General features: G+C 51.2%; 1 protein-coding gene across 1 annotated transcript in view; it reads left to right on the top strand.

Moving 5' to 3' along the window:
* The window catches only part of TRIM9 (tripartite motif containing 9), a 130,481-nt gene that overhangs the window by 58,455 nt on the left and 55,076 nt on the right, over nucleotides 1-16,950 (top strand). The window contains exons 2-3 of the mRNA XM_065403238.1: nucleotides 11,326-11,421; nucleotides 14,503-14,625. Of these exons, the coding sequence (XP_065259310.1) occupies nucleotides 11,326-11,421; nucleotides 14,503-14,625 (219 nt within the window). The remainder of the gene's footprint in view (nucleotides 1-11,325; nucleotides 11,422-14,502; nucleotides 14,626-16,950) is intronic.

Genomic DNA, 16,950 nt, shown 5'->3' with positions numbered 1-16,950 from the left:
TTCCTCCAGAACCCCAACCTCCGGGGCTGCCTCACCGGGGTCTGGCCTTTGTCATAGGCCACACAGGACCAATGTGATCATCTGGCCTGACCTCCTGTATAGCGCAGGCCAGAGACCTTCCCCCAGATAACTCCTAGAGCAGAGCTGTCAGAGAAACGTTCCACCTTGGTTTTGGCCAGGCTCACCGCAGGAGCTTGCTCCTCCCCTATAGCTTCCCATTGTCTCCCTGGCCCTTTACCAGAGCTCCCTTCTCAGGAGAGGACCTCAAGGCTGACCCTCTCCCATGGCCTCCTGCCTCTCTTCTACTGCCTCCAAGTTCTATCTTTGTTAGTCGCCCTGCTCCTCACAGCTGGGCCTACTCCTAAACTGGGCCTGGCCCGCCCTTCAGGTGCAACCAGGAGTGCTAATTGCTGTCTGGCACCAGGAAACTCATTCTCTGCCAGTCTGGGGTACGAACCCCATCACAACACCCTCCCCCAGTTCATACCCAGGGCCGGTTCCAGCTTTTTTGCCGCCCCAAGCGGCGAAGCGGGGGGTGGGAAGGGGGGGGGGAGATAAAGCCGCGGTCGGCGGCACTTCGGCGGCAGCTCTACCGCACCGCTTCATTCTTCGCCGGCAATTCGGCAGTGGGTCCTTTGCTCCGAGAGGGACTGAGGGACCCACCGCCGAAGACCCGGACATGCCGCCTCTTTCCATTGGCCGCCCCAAGCACCTGCTTCCTTCGCTGGTGCCTGGAGCTGGCCCTGTTCATATCCATGCTGTCCCTGTTCTGTGGACGCTGCAGCGCTGCACTAAATACACACACACGAGTGTGGCTTGCTGGGTTATTTTCTCATGTAAAATCTGTGTGTCTGTTTCATGCTCCTGACTGTTTAAATCCTCAGATGCAAAAGCCTGTAGTAAAGTTAGGGTCTCTTCCAAGGGCAGAGGTTCTTAGGAAATGTCCTAGCAGGCTATGCTTTACAGACCCGACAGACCAATTAACCGCTACTGCTGCACATTACAAAACCAGTAAGCCATTGTTTCTCTGTGCCCTGTCATTGTGAATTCAGATTGTTTTCCGTGTTGTTGCACTAACCTTAATGAGTATATTTCGCATTCATGCAAGTCCCCCACATGCATTTCCACAGGTGCTGCCTTGTCATTTAGCACTAATTAACATTGCTTAATGGACCAAACATGATGACTTGGCGCTTTTAGACAGTCTCACTGTAAGTTTCTTTGCGATAGCAGGTGTACTAGTCAGACATTGTCTTTGTGGGTGCAGTGCAAAGGGCATTCACAGCTGGGTATCCCGGGATAGCATGCAGGTCGGTGGTAGCTAATTGTTGTGGGTTGTACAGAGATCTGCTGGAGGTCTTCGTGCTGAACGTGTCTCCAGCCCTGCTGGAGTACCACTGTTGTACTCTCAGCCATCTTCTCTCAGCTGATCCTTCCACCCTGCTGGGTTGGAGGCGCACACTCAGATTGTGTGGCCACAGCCGGGCGTGTATCGTAAGCCACCCCGCTGCAGAGCGCTGGCATCCACCAGGGCCCTGTGGCGTCTGGCAGAGGGCCCGTTTGCAGTGGGTTTGGAGGCCAGTGCTGTAAGTTGTCCGGGCCCTGGGCTCTGCAGGCCCTGGCACTCGCACATTGACAGGGATCACAGAGAAGGCTTTGCCCGGGCTCTCAAAATAACGGTGCCAATTCCTTAGGCTCCAAGACTTCATGAAAACCCCAGCCCAGCAGCCCCTGGGGAAGTGCAGGAGGGAGCTATAGAGGGAACAGAGTCTCAGTGCAGTGTCCGGGCCCGCCACATTTTTGCCGTCACGCGTAGGGTTGTCCCCACGCCTCCTGCTTGTGGGCTGCTGCTTTGCGTCCTGTGCTGCCATGCCCTGCATCCAGTCCCACCCTTCAGGCTGCCTGCGATCCACGCTTCTCTCTACAGCAAGCTGTATTGCCTCTGCGGCCTCTCCCACCCCGCACACACCCTCTGGGGCTAGGGAGCCCTCTACTGACAGGGCACTGAACTGGGTGCCACAGCGCCCGCCACTGACTGGGTCCTTTCCCACCACCACAGCCTGGGGTGGGGAAGGTGCCCAGTAGTGGGTCAGCAGGTTCTTTAGCATCTGCTTCTGACAGTCAGGGAGGGCTAGCTGTGTAAAGCCACTGGGGTACAGTGGGAAGAATAAGTGACCGAAGACAGGCTATTGCCAGGCGATGCAGAGCCCCCTGGCCTCCGCAGTGCAGATCGCTTCATGAAAGTGGCTTGGCTTTCATTATGGAAATGACTCTCGCCCACCTCTGGAAGCTAAGGGAGTGATGGGGGCTGGCAGAGCAGAGTCCTGCAGGGAAGGGGACCACCTGGCACTGAAATAACGTCCACGTGCTGACGGGAGGCGAAAGCCAAGTCCTGTATTGACACCCTGAAGCCACTGCATGTTTCATTTCAGCGCTGATGTAAGGACTGACTATGGAAGTAAGATCACGGTGTTGAAGACAAGGCTTTGTGACTGGGTGAAAGTCACTGCAGTGGCAAAGGATCTGGACCGTTACAGGTGAACAGCAAAGCAAACAGAACAGTCGGTTTATTTCCTAGGCTGCTTCTATGCGGTGCATAAAGGCATTTTGTACCCGATTTCCTCCCGGGTTGTTTTCAACATTAGAAGGAGAAGGAATAATAGTAGCAACAATAAACATGACACCAGTCCAAAGCTCCTACTGGGCTCAGTGCTGACCACGCAGAACTACACAGAGTTTCCTTTTCTCCTGGAGAAACTTGGCAACCCCTTTGAGGACTGGGGCCAGTTTTGTTCAATATCTTCAGTAATGATCTGGAGGATGGCGTGGACTGCACCCTCAGCAAGTTTGCAGATGACACTAAACTGGGAGGAGTGGTAGATACAGGGCCGGCGCAACACATTAGGCGACATAGGCGGTCGCCTAGGGCGCTAACATTTGGGGGACGGAGACCGCGGTGGCCGGATCTTCGGCCGCCCCGGTTGTCGGCAGTATTTTGGGGGCGGGACCTTCCACTGCCTGTGTCAGGGGCGGCATTTCGGGGGCGGGACCTTCCGCCGCCTCTGTTGGGGGTGGCATTTCGGGGACGGGACCTTCCACCGCCTAGGGCAGCAAAAAAACTGGCAGCGCTCCTGGGTAGATACACTGGAGGGTAGGGATAGGATACAGAGGGACCTAGACAAATTAGAGGATTGGGCCAAAAGAAATCTGATGAGGTTCAACAAGGACACGTGCAGAGTCCTGCACTTAGGACAGAAGAATCCCATGCACCGCTACAGGCTGGGGACCGAGTGGCTAGGCAGCAGCTCTGCAAAAAAGGACCTGGGGTCACAGTGGACGAGAAGCTGGATATGAGTGGACAGTGTGCCCTTGTTGCCAAGAAGGTTAACGGCATTTTGGACTGTATAAGTAGGGGCATTGCCAGCAAATCGAGGGATGTGATCATTCCCCTCTATTTGGCATTGGTGAGGCCTCATCTGGAGTACTGTGTCCAGTTTTGGGCCCCACACTACAAGAAGGATGTGGAAAAATTGGAAAGAGTCCAGCGGAGGGCAACAAAAATGATTAGGGAGATGGGGCACATGACTTACGAGGAGAGGCGGAGAGTACTGGGATTGTTTAGTCTGCAGAAGAGAAGAATGAGGGGGGATTTGATAGCTGCTCTCAACTACCTGAAAGGGGGTTCCAAAGAGGATGGATCTAGACTGTTCTCAGTGGTACCACATGACAGAACAAGGAGTAATGGTCTCAAATTGCAGTGGGGAGGTTTATGTTGGATATTAGGGAAAACTTTTTCACTAGGAGGGTGGTGAAGCACTGGAATGGGTTATTTAGGGAGGTGGTGGAATCTCCTTCCTTAGAGGTTTTTAAGGTCAGGCTTGACAAAGCCCTGGCTGGGATGATTTAGTTGGGGATTGGCCCTTCTTTGAGCAGGGGGTTGGACTAGATACCTCCTGAGGTCCCTTCCAACCCTGATAGTCTATGATTCTATGACTGGGAATGTGACATGGACCGCACAGGATGCTGGCACATGAGCTGTGCCTCTCCTGGCTCGCAAGTGAGGGGGCGAAGATGTACTGCGTTGATCCAATAGCCCGTTTCTCCGTCTCAGGTTTCAGCTGGCTCCCAGTCACCCAAACATGCCAAAATCCTCCAAGGAAAAGAGGGCAGTCAGGCCCTGATATTCTTATGAGAAAAAAACAGGACCATGCGTCTAACATACCACTGGCCTTATGAAGGAGCAGTGAAAAGCACAAGCAATGTGATTTTTGCTTTGCAGTTCACCTTGAAGGCCCAGTCCTTCTGAGCAGTGTTGGGAGGGATGCCACGCCAGAGCAGCCAGAAACTGCCAAGAAATACTTGACTTTAATTATAAAGTTAAATCGTCCATCTAAGTCAGGGGTGGCCAACCTGTGGCTCCGGAGCCACATGCGGCTCTTCAGAAGTTAATAGGCGGCTCCTTGTACAGGCACCAACTCCAGGGCTGGAGCTACAGGCGCCAACTTTCCAATGTGCCGGGGGGTGCTCACTGCTCAACCCCTGGCTCTGCCACAGGTCCTGCCCCCACTCCACCTCTTCCCACCCCCTTCCGAGCCTGCAGTGCCCTCACTCCTCCCCCTCCCCGCCAGAGCCTCCTGCACTCCATGAAACAGCTGATCAGGAGGTGCGAGGAGGGAGTGGGAGGCGCTGATCGGCAGGGGGTGCCGGTGGGAGGCTGTGACGTATTATTGTGGCTCTTTGGCAATGTACATTGGTAAATTCTGGCTCCTTCGCAGGCTCAGGTTGGCCACCCCTGCTCTAGGTCTTCACTAGCCAGGTAACGTTGTAACCCCATGGAAGCATTGGGCCTGCTTCTCTGCTGCTGACCTGCCTGGGCAGCCATTTCCACCTGAGCAAAGGTGTGGGGCAGTGGGGGAAGAGATTGGCTCCACCAGAAGGGTTTTTAAGGCAGGATCTGAAGGAGCACACCAAAGGTTCGGAGTAGGTGAGCAGTCCCATGCACTTGGAACGGGTGAAAGAAGGCAATGAAGCTGTACAGTACGTGGGAGAGCAGACAAAGGGGTCTCATTCTGATCTCTTTGATACCAGTGTAAACCCAGGGTAATGGCATTGACCTGGAGGGGTTAAATCCAGATTTGATCCTGTCTAGCCGACATCAGAATCTGGGCCATAGAGAGTGATTTGGAGAGAGAGGAACAGGAGGAGATGGAAGCTGTGTCAAAGGCCTGCAGCTTGGGTGAGGATGAGGAGCATAGATTTTATATGGATGCAGAGGGAGCCAATGCAGGGACACCCCCTCCCCCGCCTACCCCCATGGTCCTTATCTCGTCTTGCCAGGGTCTGCTCCTCAGAATGGGTCGTTATTGCGTAGCTAAGTAAAGGCTTTTCTCCACAGTAATCGAATGATGGAATTCCTCAGACCCAGATACTAAAAACTAGTGGGTCACATTCTCTCATCAGTGCCTTCCATGGAGCGGCACCAGTTTACACCAGCAAAGAATTTGGCCCACCACGGTGCTAGCCCAATTACACTAATCTAGCCAGGGGTCAACTCTGTAGGGCCTGATTCTGATCCCACCCCTCTTTTACACCAGTGTAAGGGAGATCCAAATCAGGCCCTGCTGCTCTCTGGGAAATGGGTCTCAGAGAGCAGCATCCTTTTCTCCCATGTATTTTGTGTCTGGTGATGCAGTTGGGGGAGGGGTGCAGGGCTGACTGAGCGAGGCTGTTTTTATTAGAGACGCCTTTACCAATTAGCTCCACGTCCTAATGACTCTGCCACAATAAATTATATAGGAAATGCAGAAATCCTGGCGGTTGTATTAAAGCTTCCTGTGAAAGCAGCAGTAAGGTCATTTTCTGGGCCATTAAACTGTTGCCACTCGTCTAATCTCTTTGATACAATTTTTTTTTTTTTAATTTTAGCCTAGCACAATGTTGCCAGGCACTGCACGCTATGTCCTCGTGTCCCTTCCTGCGCTGTCAGTCAATAGCTCTTCATCCTGTTTCCTTGCCTGCCTGTGGTGAGCAGAGATTTGGAGTAAGACGCCAAGGTGGAAAAATAGTGTCTTGAAATCAGGACCAATGGAGAGAAGCCTGCAAGAGCGTAGTGCAAAAGCACAGGGGGCTGAAATTGGCGGCACACAGAACATGCGGCATGCAGAGGACAGCTTGAGCGTGTCACTGACTCAGTAGCTGCAGCATTTGCCTTTGCATCTCAATTGCATCTTGAGGGACTGCCACACACAAAAAAGAACACAAACCTAAAAACTGCCAGCAGTGAAATTACTTGCAGTGAACTGCAAAGTAAACAGCAAAGAAACTTGACTCATTCCTGTCCAAAAATTCAAGAGGCAGCTGTTTGAATTGTACCTCTGCCCTCTTATACATGCCATATGTGGAGAGCACAAGCTAATGCATTGTGGTGGAGAGAAAGGCATTCCATCTCCCTGGCTCCAGCGGCCTGCTCATGGTTTAACCGGGGGGGGGGGCGGACGATGTGGAGCCTGGATGCAGAAAATCTCCATTACGGTTCAAAGGCAAGAATTAAGTGTGTTGTAAAACTAAAACAACAAGCAATAATCTCTGGGCTGCCTTTCTGCGCAAGGGGAGAAGCTGCTAGCTAGGAGCAAATGCAAACAGAACTACTGGGACCGATTTGTACAGCTACTTTTTTGTGACAAAATGTGGTTCCCAGGGTTTTCACTGCCTTCCAGCTCAATCTCCACAAATAAAAGACGGCCCCCTGCCCTCCCTCCCACCTCCAGCCCCGGCTCTGCAGATCTCTGAGGAATCATTGAATTAGACAAACAGAGACAGTTGTTGGAGCCTGAGAAAGGAAAAAAAGCTACAGCCAATGGATTTCCTATGCCTTACGGTTCCCTCTGCTCCGCTGCTGTCTATTTGCCTATAATTCCCTGGTATAATTCCTCATTTGCTGCCATTCCGCAGCATTGCCTATGCAGATGATGCACAGGCATCAGCCTTGCTGTGCATCATCTTGTCAGCACCCTGTTTGCATAATGCAGGAGCGATTGATTGCAAGGATGGAGTCACGGGAGTGAGCAGTTTTGCCGCCGGAGCTCCATTTTGCTGAGAGCCAGCCTTTCCAGTAATCAAGCTGCAGACCTCCAGCCATGCTGACAAATGAAACTTTGCTCTAATGAGGGCTAAAAGGGAGGAAGGAGCAGACTTGTCGCACACCTGCTGCGCAGTCAACCCCTTTAAAACAGCTCCACTTGTCAGAAGGTTGGGACTTCTAGAGCGTGTGGGGGGGTGGTATTAGACTTTCACGTTAATAAGGTGGGACAATAGCTGCAGCTTGGAACTGGGATTCTATAGACCTGGGCTCTGTTCCCCGCTCTGCCACTGGCTTGCTGGGAGACCCTGGGCAAGTCCCTCCACCATGTCTCCCCTGGTCTGTTCAGACTGTAAACTCTTGGCGCTGGAGATTGGGACTGTACACGTATGCACGTACAGCATAGGGTTGCCAGGTGTCCGGGTTTCGACCAGAAAGTCCGGTCGAAAAGGGAACCTGGTAGTGTCCGGTCGGCACTGCTGATTGGACATTTAACAGTCTGGTTATCTGCAGTAACTGGCCTCCACCACTGGAGGGTGGGAAAAGCAGCAGCTGCTGCTGGAGCCTGGAGGAGCACTCGGCAACGGCTCTGGCAGAGAGAGGTGTGGTCGGCTCCCCCGTCCTGCCCTGAGCACGGCTCCCCCTCCCCCATCTTGCCCCACCCACCCACCCCTGGAGCGCAGCTCCCCCGCCCCGCCCATGTCACCCACCCTCACCCCCTGAGCGTGGATCTCCCTGCCCCACCCTGCTCCCGTCACCCCCCCACACTCAGAGCCCAGCTCTCTCTCCGATGTCCTGCTCCAGCACCAGTCACCCCTAGAGCCCTGCTCAGCTGACAGGGGGAGGGTGGTGGAGAAAGCAGCAAGCAATGGGGGGAAGAGGAGCAGGGGGCAGGGCCTCAACGGAAAGAGGTGGAGCAGAGGGCGGGGGAGGTTCTGGCGCTCAGTGTCCAATTTTCACAAATGAGAAAGTTGGCCACCGTAGTACAGCACCCTGCATGGTGGGGCCTGACTTGGGGCTTCTAGGCACTTCCATAACATGACAGAGAAATATGTTTTACCACTGAAATCGTTTTTCTGCCAATTACATTTTGCAAAACTTTTGGAGACAAGCCCACAGCAAAAGCCCCAAAACGGGCCCCCCGGAACTATGGGCGGGGGGAAGGAGTGCTGAAATCTGGGGCTCAACTACCTATCCCAGGCCTGAAATCATTTTCAAAGGGGGCTGCTGATTTTGAGTGCCTGTCTTGAGACACATCCGGCCTGATTTTCAAGGGTGAGGAGCACCCCACAGCTACCAGAGTCAGTGTGGTGTCTTCAGAGGGGCACCCAAAGTGCACTTTGGATAATAGTGCCATGGATGGGGTTGTTTGCATTGAGCATGAGTCCTGGTGTAGCTGTTTGAACCCGGGACTGACTTCTAATTCCAACTCAGACACTGATCCCACTCCGGGCCGCTCTGCCTCGTTATCCCAGGGGTTGGATGGAAGTGATTAGAGATGGGTTGATATGACAATAGAATTTCTGCAAATATAAGTTGAGATATTTGAGTCAGGGCCCTGCACCCCCACTTCCTGCGATTCACCGTGACTCTCAGCCAGCCAGTAAAATAGAAGGTTTATTAGATGACAGGAACACAGTCAAACCAGAGCTTGTAGATACAGAAAACAGGACCTCTCAGTCAGGTCCATCTTGCGGGGTGGGGAGCCCAGACCCCAGTTCTGGTCCTCCCTCCGTTTCCCCAGCCAGCTCCAAACTGACACTCCCTCCAGCCCCTCCTCTGGCCTTTGTCTCTGTCCCGGGCAAGGAGGCCACCGGATCTCTTTGTTCTCCAACACCTTCAGTTGGCACCTCGCAGGGGAGGGACCCAGGCCATCAGTTGCTAGGAGACAAGGTGTCTGCAACAATCACACACCCTTATCCCACCACCTAGATACTTAAGAAATGCATAGGGGAAACTGAGGCACCCAAACAGCATTCAGAGAAAACATTAAGAACATTCCCACTTCGTCACAATGTCTAAATGAATTTTCATTGGCTGTGTTTGGCAGTCACTTTCCACAAGTATTCTAGCAAATACCTTCACCTGCAGGGATGTTCATAGAAAGAGCAGGGTTGTAGCCAACGTGATGGTGTATTCCAGAAAGCGAATGTTGCATTTGTAATCATGGGAATTCGCACTGGAGACCTAATTCAAAGAGCTGTGCCCATCAATCCGTGAACGGAAACATAGCATGTCACCTCTGCGTCCAGTCAGAATCCCTCTAGTTTAAATAAAGTGGAACTTGCAGGAAACTGCTCTCAAGCACTGTTTGCAGGAATTGTTCCACCAGTGTGTTTCAAACAAAAAATTGCAGTGTGTTTGTTGACCATTTGCAACCGACAAAAGAGGCCAAATCCTTTGAGTAGGTCGTTTGCTGTGGATTAGTTGCCCAGATATAGAGATAATAACACTTATCAAAATCATGGGGGAGATGGGAGGATCCCTTAGTTAACGTTTGGAAAGCCCTATGAAAATGAAAACTGCCAGGTATTTAGTAGTAGTAGCAGCATTGTGTTTTGCTACTCAGCTCTATCAGGCCCTGCTGGAGTACACCAGGTGGGAGGTTGCTGCATTGTAAGTGACCTTAGTGTTGAAAGGGACAGGGTGTCAACCTGGGACCCAAGAGAGCTGTGTTCAGTTCCTTGCTGCACCACAGATTTTCTGTATGACCTTGGGCAAGTCACTTAATCTCTCTGTGCTTCAGTGTCCCTCTGTCAAATGGGTGTAATACCACTACCCTGCCTCTCAGGGGTGTTGTGAGGATAAATATATAAAGATTCTGAGTGGAGCTGGTTGCAGAATGGAATTTCCAGCTCGTGGGAAATTCCAACCTTTTGAAATTTGTTTTCCCCCTGAATCAGGGTGAAAAGTTCCAATTTCAAAATTTCTCACAGGACCGAAGTTCCAAAAATAATTGATTCAGAAACATTGAAACAACCTTATTGAAAGGTTTTGTTTCGATAATGTCGAAACATTAATATAATATAATATAATATAATATAATTAATAAGTAATTATAATTAATTAATTAATGGCAGGCAAGAAGAGGATAGTCACAGTGCGTGTAGAAGAAATTAGGGGGAAGATGAACTTGGGACTCTTAATGGTGGATGGGCTGGGGAGTGTACATTTAGTAATCAACATGAAATGAGAAAGTCCATTTCAATTTCAAATAATTTTTAAATGTTTTCATCAAAATCGCCACATTCCTGCAAAAACATTTCAATTTTGGGAAAATAGCATTTTCTTATGGAAAACTGTTCAGTCGAAAGTTTTCTGAATAGCTCTAATTGAAGCTGCTCATCTTGGGGGGGGGCTCTCTAAATAATCTAGGAAAATCAAAATACCAATGCAGGTAGGTGTCATTATCTGCCCTGGGGATGTAGAAACCACTGCGAGGTAGTTTAAAAGAGATTCACTTTGACATTTTGAGCCAGGAGTGCCACTAATTTGTTCCATTTTCTGTACCAGGCTGATAAACTAGCACAAGGATTTAGATAATCTAAAAGGTGCCGAGCACAATGGGACGGATAGTGCTCATCTCATAAAACTCAGGCCGCTTACGCAGGTGCCTGAATGTGGATTTAGTCGCCTGGCTTTAGGCACCTGAGTTTGAAACTTTCAGCCTTTGTGTCTATTTATTATACAAATTATTGTTCAACTAAAGGGGGCTTGCCACACCCACCCATTCATCTTTGATGTGCCCCGCGGTGAAACAGGAGTAGATTAAAGCACACTAACAAGCTGTTAGTGCGCATCAGCAGGGTGCACATGGACACTTAGTGCGCGGCAGGCTAGTGCGGGCTAGATTCACACCCTAGTTTGCTGCAAACTAAATATTTTTGTAGACAGGCCCTAAGTGACTGGGCCAAGGTCACAAAGGAAAGTCTCAAGGGGAGTTGAATCCAAGGCTCCCAAGCGCCATGGTAGTATCCTAACCACTGGACCATCCTTCCTCTCACTGTTTACATTTGGGGAAACTGAAGTGCAGGGCTAATTCCAGTGATTTGTCCAAGGTCACACAGCTGAAGGGGGTCTGGGCTTGGACCCTGAACTCCAGGCCAATCACTAGACAATGCTTCCTCCACTTAAGGTCTGAGGCCAGAATACATGTTCCTTGGTGTGAATGAATGCCATCCCCTAACCACCTGCTCCTGTATGCTCTGTTTATTGCTAACCTGCTTTGTATTTCTTTCTGCATGCAGAGCCAGCTCTCCCAGGCACTGAATGGATTGTCAGACAGAGCCAAGGAAGCCAAAGAGTTCCTGGTGCAGCTACGAAACATGGTTCAGCAAATCCAGGTACCATACCAACCCGCTAGAGAAACAAACCCCCAACAGGTTAATACGCCATTTGTGACTTCATGCATCACCTCCATGTCTTGTCTTTGCTTGGTGCCCTCCCTACCGCACACACAGCTGGCCCCACACCAAGGGACCCCTTTGCATCTCTCCCCCAGACTCCTGCACTGCTGGGCTAGTTCCACTCGCTCCCTTCTCTCTGGGATTGTCACTAATGCTTCCTTGTGTATCTGCAAGGAGCAGCTGCTTCTAGACAATTATCACAGCCAGTCTTCCACCTCCTTGCCCACAGAGCAACACTGACTCTCAGCCTGTCCTGGCTTTGACAAAGGAATATGGATCTCCAGCAGCAGATACAAAGTCTGCTTCCAACTTGCAATCAGCAGGGCTGTCCATGAACCAGTTGTAGGAGAAGCAATGTAAAAGGCTCCTCTTCCTATCCCCATCCACAGAATGTGGGAGCTTAAACATGCTGGTCTGATTTTTAAGGGAATTTGTTTGAAGGTGTTTTGCTTCAACTCTTTAGCTATTCTTTGGGAATACTGGAGTCACGCTGTTGTGTGTGTAAAATCAGGCCATTTGGGGCCAGATTCTGACGCCTCACACTGAGCAGTACCTTACTCCACTGAAATCAACAGGATCTTCCATACAGCAAAGTGCGATTCAGTGGAAGAGAAGTATCAGGATCCAGCCCTTCCTGAGCAGGACGCAGGCTACAGTCTGGCCGTTTCTGATCCCCAGCTGGAGGGAGAGCTGCATATGTTTCTTCGGTGGAGGCTTAGTGCCAGCTGCCCTGTCCCTCGAGATTTGGGGACGGCATGAATGTGGATTCCTAACCGAAGCCTTCCACATGAGTGCAATGAGCGTGGCACCGCAGTAAAACATGCTTTCGAGGTTAATGTTTAACAAACCTTCAGACAGAAGTGGCTTAGAATCTGACAGTGTAAAGTGCTGCTCTCTGTGGCATGGACAGCTTGTTTTGCTGTTCATTCAGGTCTCCGGAACGGTGACCCACTTTCTATCTTTCCCAAGGCACCAGCGACTGATCCATCAATCAGTCTCTGCTGCTGCCAAATTCAAAGACCCACTTCCCTGCCCCCTCCCAGCCAAAGTGCAGCCTTCCCCTGTGCGCAGCTCCTTCCTCCCAGCGTGGTGGGTTTAGTTCAGATGCCATTTCCAGCAGGATTTCCTGCCCCCGTTTGTACATGGCTGATGTGAACCTATCTCCGGGGGAGCAGTGTGGATGGAAGCACTTGATAGTTCCAAAGCCTAGATGTCCAGGAACTTACTTCATGTAGGCAATTACGGAATTAGCCGTGTTCCTCCCCATTATGATCTTGATCCTCCAGCCCTTACTCAATGAGGGCCCGATTCAGCCACACTTAATCACACTGAGTAGTGTACCTCACTACGAGCAGCCACATAGGTCATATTCAGTGTGAGTGGCAGAGTCTAGGAGGCCCCAGCTAAGCGAAGCACTTAAACAACATGTCCTCAACTCTAAGCACATGAGCACTCCCAGTGAAGATTACAGGGCTACTTTCTGGGGCAGGGGCCATCTTTTTGTTCTGTGTTTGTACAGCTCCTAGCACAATGGATTCCTGGTTCAGGACTGGGGCTCCTGGCTGCTACGGCAATATACATAATCAATAACAAAAATGATAACCTAGCCCGTTGAATTGAGTGAGGTGTCTCACCTGAGCAAGACTCAGACCCTACAAAAGGTAAACTGGAACCTCTGACCTGATGACCCGAAACTGTCACCATAGCACTGCACTGATACTTGTGATTGATTAAAACCAATGCGTTATTGACAAGATTTCATGTTATAGGCTGGGCCAATTGCTAACAACTTGGCCCCATTTTACGCAGCCTTTTGAGAGAACTCTGCTGGATGTAGGGACCAGATTGTGCCTTCGCCGGGTACAGAGGTACAGCTCAGTGTCGTGTGCAGTAACTGTTTGGTTTGATAACCCCCGAAATCAACCACATGAAATGACCAAATGAACATAATAGCCCCAAAACATCAGAGGATTTCCCCGTCCCAACTAACACCCCCAAACGAATAAAAATTCCCACAGCTCAGTGAACTCTTTAGAATTAAGGCATTATTAAAGGCCCAAATTAGCATAACATTGATAACGTGCAGATCAAAACTGAAATCTTTTGGGGATGAGGCACATTAGCCCTGAGGCAGTAAAGCACGTTTACAGCACTGCATAGATGTGTATGATTAATTACTTAAAGGAACTTACCTTCCACGTAGCCTCCCTCCAGCTCTTAGTGGGCTCAGAGAAGTTCGCAGGTGGCTATTCATGCCTTCGCAATCCCATATTATCTCCTTGCTCCTGTCACCCTTACTCTCGAAGTGTTTCTTATTCATGCCACTAGTCCCATTACCTTCGCGTGAGTAAAATTACATCCCTGAGTAGGGCCTTGCAGGATTGGAATCTGAATAAACACTGCAAGATATAGAGCGATCAGAGGGGTCTGGAGCTATTACCCATCGTTAGTGCAGTTAAGGTTTAGTGTATAGCACAAAGTAACTCTTTCACTGGATGGAGGCAGGAAGAACTCAAAGTTGTTTAATTCTTAAAACGCTGGGACAAATATATTCGTCCTCAGTAAATTCCACCTGGTTTCTGCTATTCCAGTTCCTTCTATATTTGCCCCCATCATCTAATCTAACCTCCCAAACACATCCCAGCCTCCTGACTGTTATCCCTCCCCAAGACAACCCCTCAGCAGCCCCTTCAGGCTCCCCCACTCCCAGTTCCCTCATCCCACACACCCGACCTGACCAGCCAGTCCGCTGCTGGAAAACCTCCCACCCTTACCCAGATGTGGACTCCACTCCAACCCACCTCCCGAGAGCTAGTTCCTATCCCAATTGACTGGCCAATGAGAGGCTGAAGGGACATATCTGGAAGGGCAAGGGGCCAATGGGAGCTTCCAGCACCATGGAGTCAGAGTAGTTAACATGGGGGGGTCCCCTCCAGACGAGTGCTCCTCCCCGCTGGATGGGCTGCAGCAGGCGCAGGTGAAATCCCCGGGGCTGTGAGCTGTGCTTTGTTAATGCAGGAGAACAGCGTGGAGTTCGAAGCCTGCCTGGTGGCACAGTGCGATGCCCTCATTGACGCGCTCAACAGAAGGAAAGCCCAGCTGCTGTCCCGAGTCAACAAGGAGCACGAACACAAACTGAAGGTCAGTTCAAAGCTTTTTGGTTTCTGAGCCTCTTGTTTCCCGGTTGTAATTTTAACCCAGCGCTTGAGTGAAATCAGCAGAGCCGTTCTGACTGAAGTGGTTCAGTCGTTCTGTCTCCGCCTCACATCTTTTCTTAATCAGTGTTCTGTCACAGATCGGTGTGGCAATACCCACTTTTCAGCAGTTAGGCTTATGGTTAAAGTTGGCCCTGCTAGGCCGCAGTTATGACAACAGCCCTCAGCTCTGTTGACTTCAGTGGGAGGTGAGGTAGGGTGACCGTACGTCCCGTTCTGGCCAGGACAGTCCCGTTTCTAAGCGCTGTCCCAGCCGTCCTGACTTGCGGAGCTCGGGGGGGAGAGTCAGCCCCAACCACAGGCAGCAGGGGGTTTGGGGGTCAGCCCCAGCCATGGGTGTCATGGGGTACGGAGCTCGGGGGGGAGAGGGGGGGAGTCAGCCCCAGCCTTGGGAGGCGGAGGGGGGGCGGCGGCTAGGGCTCAGACGAGCCCCAGCCATCCCGTTTTTACTTTAGGAAATATGGTCACCCTAAGGTGAGGGCCCCCAGCACCTTGCAAGATCAGCCCCTAAATTAGCGTGGTGCAGAGGGGCAGGTACAGGAATGCAACAGGAAGAAGACAGTGATTGTGTTTGCTCTGCATGGCACGCACCGTTATGTTAAGGGATCAAGTCAGACATGACAGTCGGGCACTCGGGTACTCCAGGGGTGCCATAGGAAACCCCCAGACAGATAGCACAGGAGAGGAGGTGCAAGTAGTGAAGCTGAAAGTGGGACCTGAAGGAGAAGGGAAGGCAGCGTTACCCTTCAGTTCGTCACTCGGCAGTTCCTTGCTGAACAGTGCCTGCTCTTTTCAGCTGGCTCGTATCTGCCAAGGAGAGTCCGGGGCTTGGGCTAAACAGAGACTGTCAGGTGGGCGTGAGTTGACGGGTTGGTGCTAGCATGGTATCCATTGGCTGGTGTAACCGAACATCAGCAAGCCAGCCACGCAGGCCCAGGGCAATCCCACTAAAGTGGGTCACCCAGAGCCTGAGGTACTGAGAAGACACAACCATGTCACGCTGAGTTTTCCAGGGCTGTTATCTGAGCGCGTTTCCGTTACTCGGCTGAAACCTGCTTGCAGAGAAGTTTTCACATCACGTCTCTCTCTCTCCTTGTACATTTGGCGCATAGCACGGCGTTGGGCCATCCGAGTGGCTTTGACTCATTTTGTAGCCCTTTCCCAGGATGGATCTAGCCAGGTTTCCCCCCCTCCCCCGAGAGCTGAGGGAGCCTGAAGGGCATTGTCGTCAATCTCACGTTCACCCTCACAATGAAGAAACCTGATGCTCTAGCTTAGGGCTACTCAAACGTTTTCATCGCATGAGTCACATCTTAGCAAGGAAGCTGCCGTGTGGACCAGCACCCCACCACCCCATTTCACAAGTGCACAGATCGTCACCCCTCTCATTCATGAAAGCATAACGTCTTTGTCCCTGACACTTTTCTTTCTTGTCGTTGTTTAGTCACCAATTAAATTCCCACCTCCAAAGTCAGGGCCTCTGCTTTGCCCTGCAGCGCTGACAGAAGTCAGAGTTTATAATCAAAGCTGCTCTGCTTTGTAGCTGGGCATTCCTTGTGGGGTAATGTGAGGAGTCTGATCGAAGCCAGCCAGCTGTCTGAGCTGGGCCCGGCTAAGTCAGCGAGAGTGGGACAGGGCAGTTTGGCAATCAGTTCTGCGGGGTGGGGAAACTGTTTTCCTGTCAGTGTTTTAGAGCCCCGAACATAGTGGTGATGCTCCGTCACAGAGAAAAATACCCAGCCACAAATGGGACTCCTTTAAACTCTAAACACAGCTCGAATTTTCAGACTTGGTGCCCTAAAGCCAGGCACTTACATTCACACTTAGGCACCCAACTGAAAGCGTTCTCCCTTTCAGACATGCTGTGTCCCCACAGCCCCCAGCAACTTCCCACCGGCCACTTTTATTTAGGGGCCTTACTGTGGGTAGCCATGTTTGAAAATGTTGGCCACGGCTGGTCTGTGAATGCAGCTGCAGCAAAGGCTTCTGGGAAGAGGGAAGGTTGCCTGATGCGACCTGGTTCAAAGAGCCAGCAAGAAGTGTCCGTGCCATATTCCGGGTCCCCCAGTAGCAGTGACGATTGAACACTGATTTTAATTTCTTACTGCCGTGCGGTGGACTCTCCAAAGCAATTGGTCTTTCAAATCCAGCAGCCATCCCCCCCGGTTGGTAACAGTTTCAATGTAGGTCACATTTTTAGACTAAACGACTTGACTGTTCCCTTTAATTCACATGCTAGGGAATAAGTAAT

The sequence above is a fragment of the Emys orbicularis genome, chromosome 4 (genome assembly GCF_028017835.1).
Source record: "Emys orbicularis isolate rEmyOrb1 chromosome 4, rEmyOrb1.hap1, whole genome shotgun sequence".
NCBI lineage: Eukaryota > Metazoa > Chordata > Testudines > Emydidae > Emys > Emys orbicularis.
This window is presented reverse-complemented; position numbering and strand designations above follow the sequence as displayed.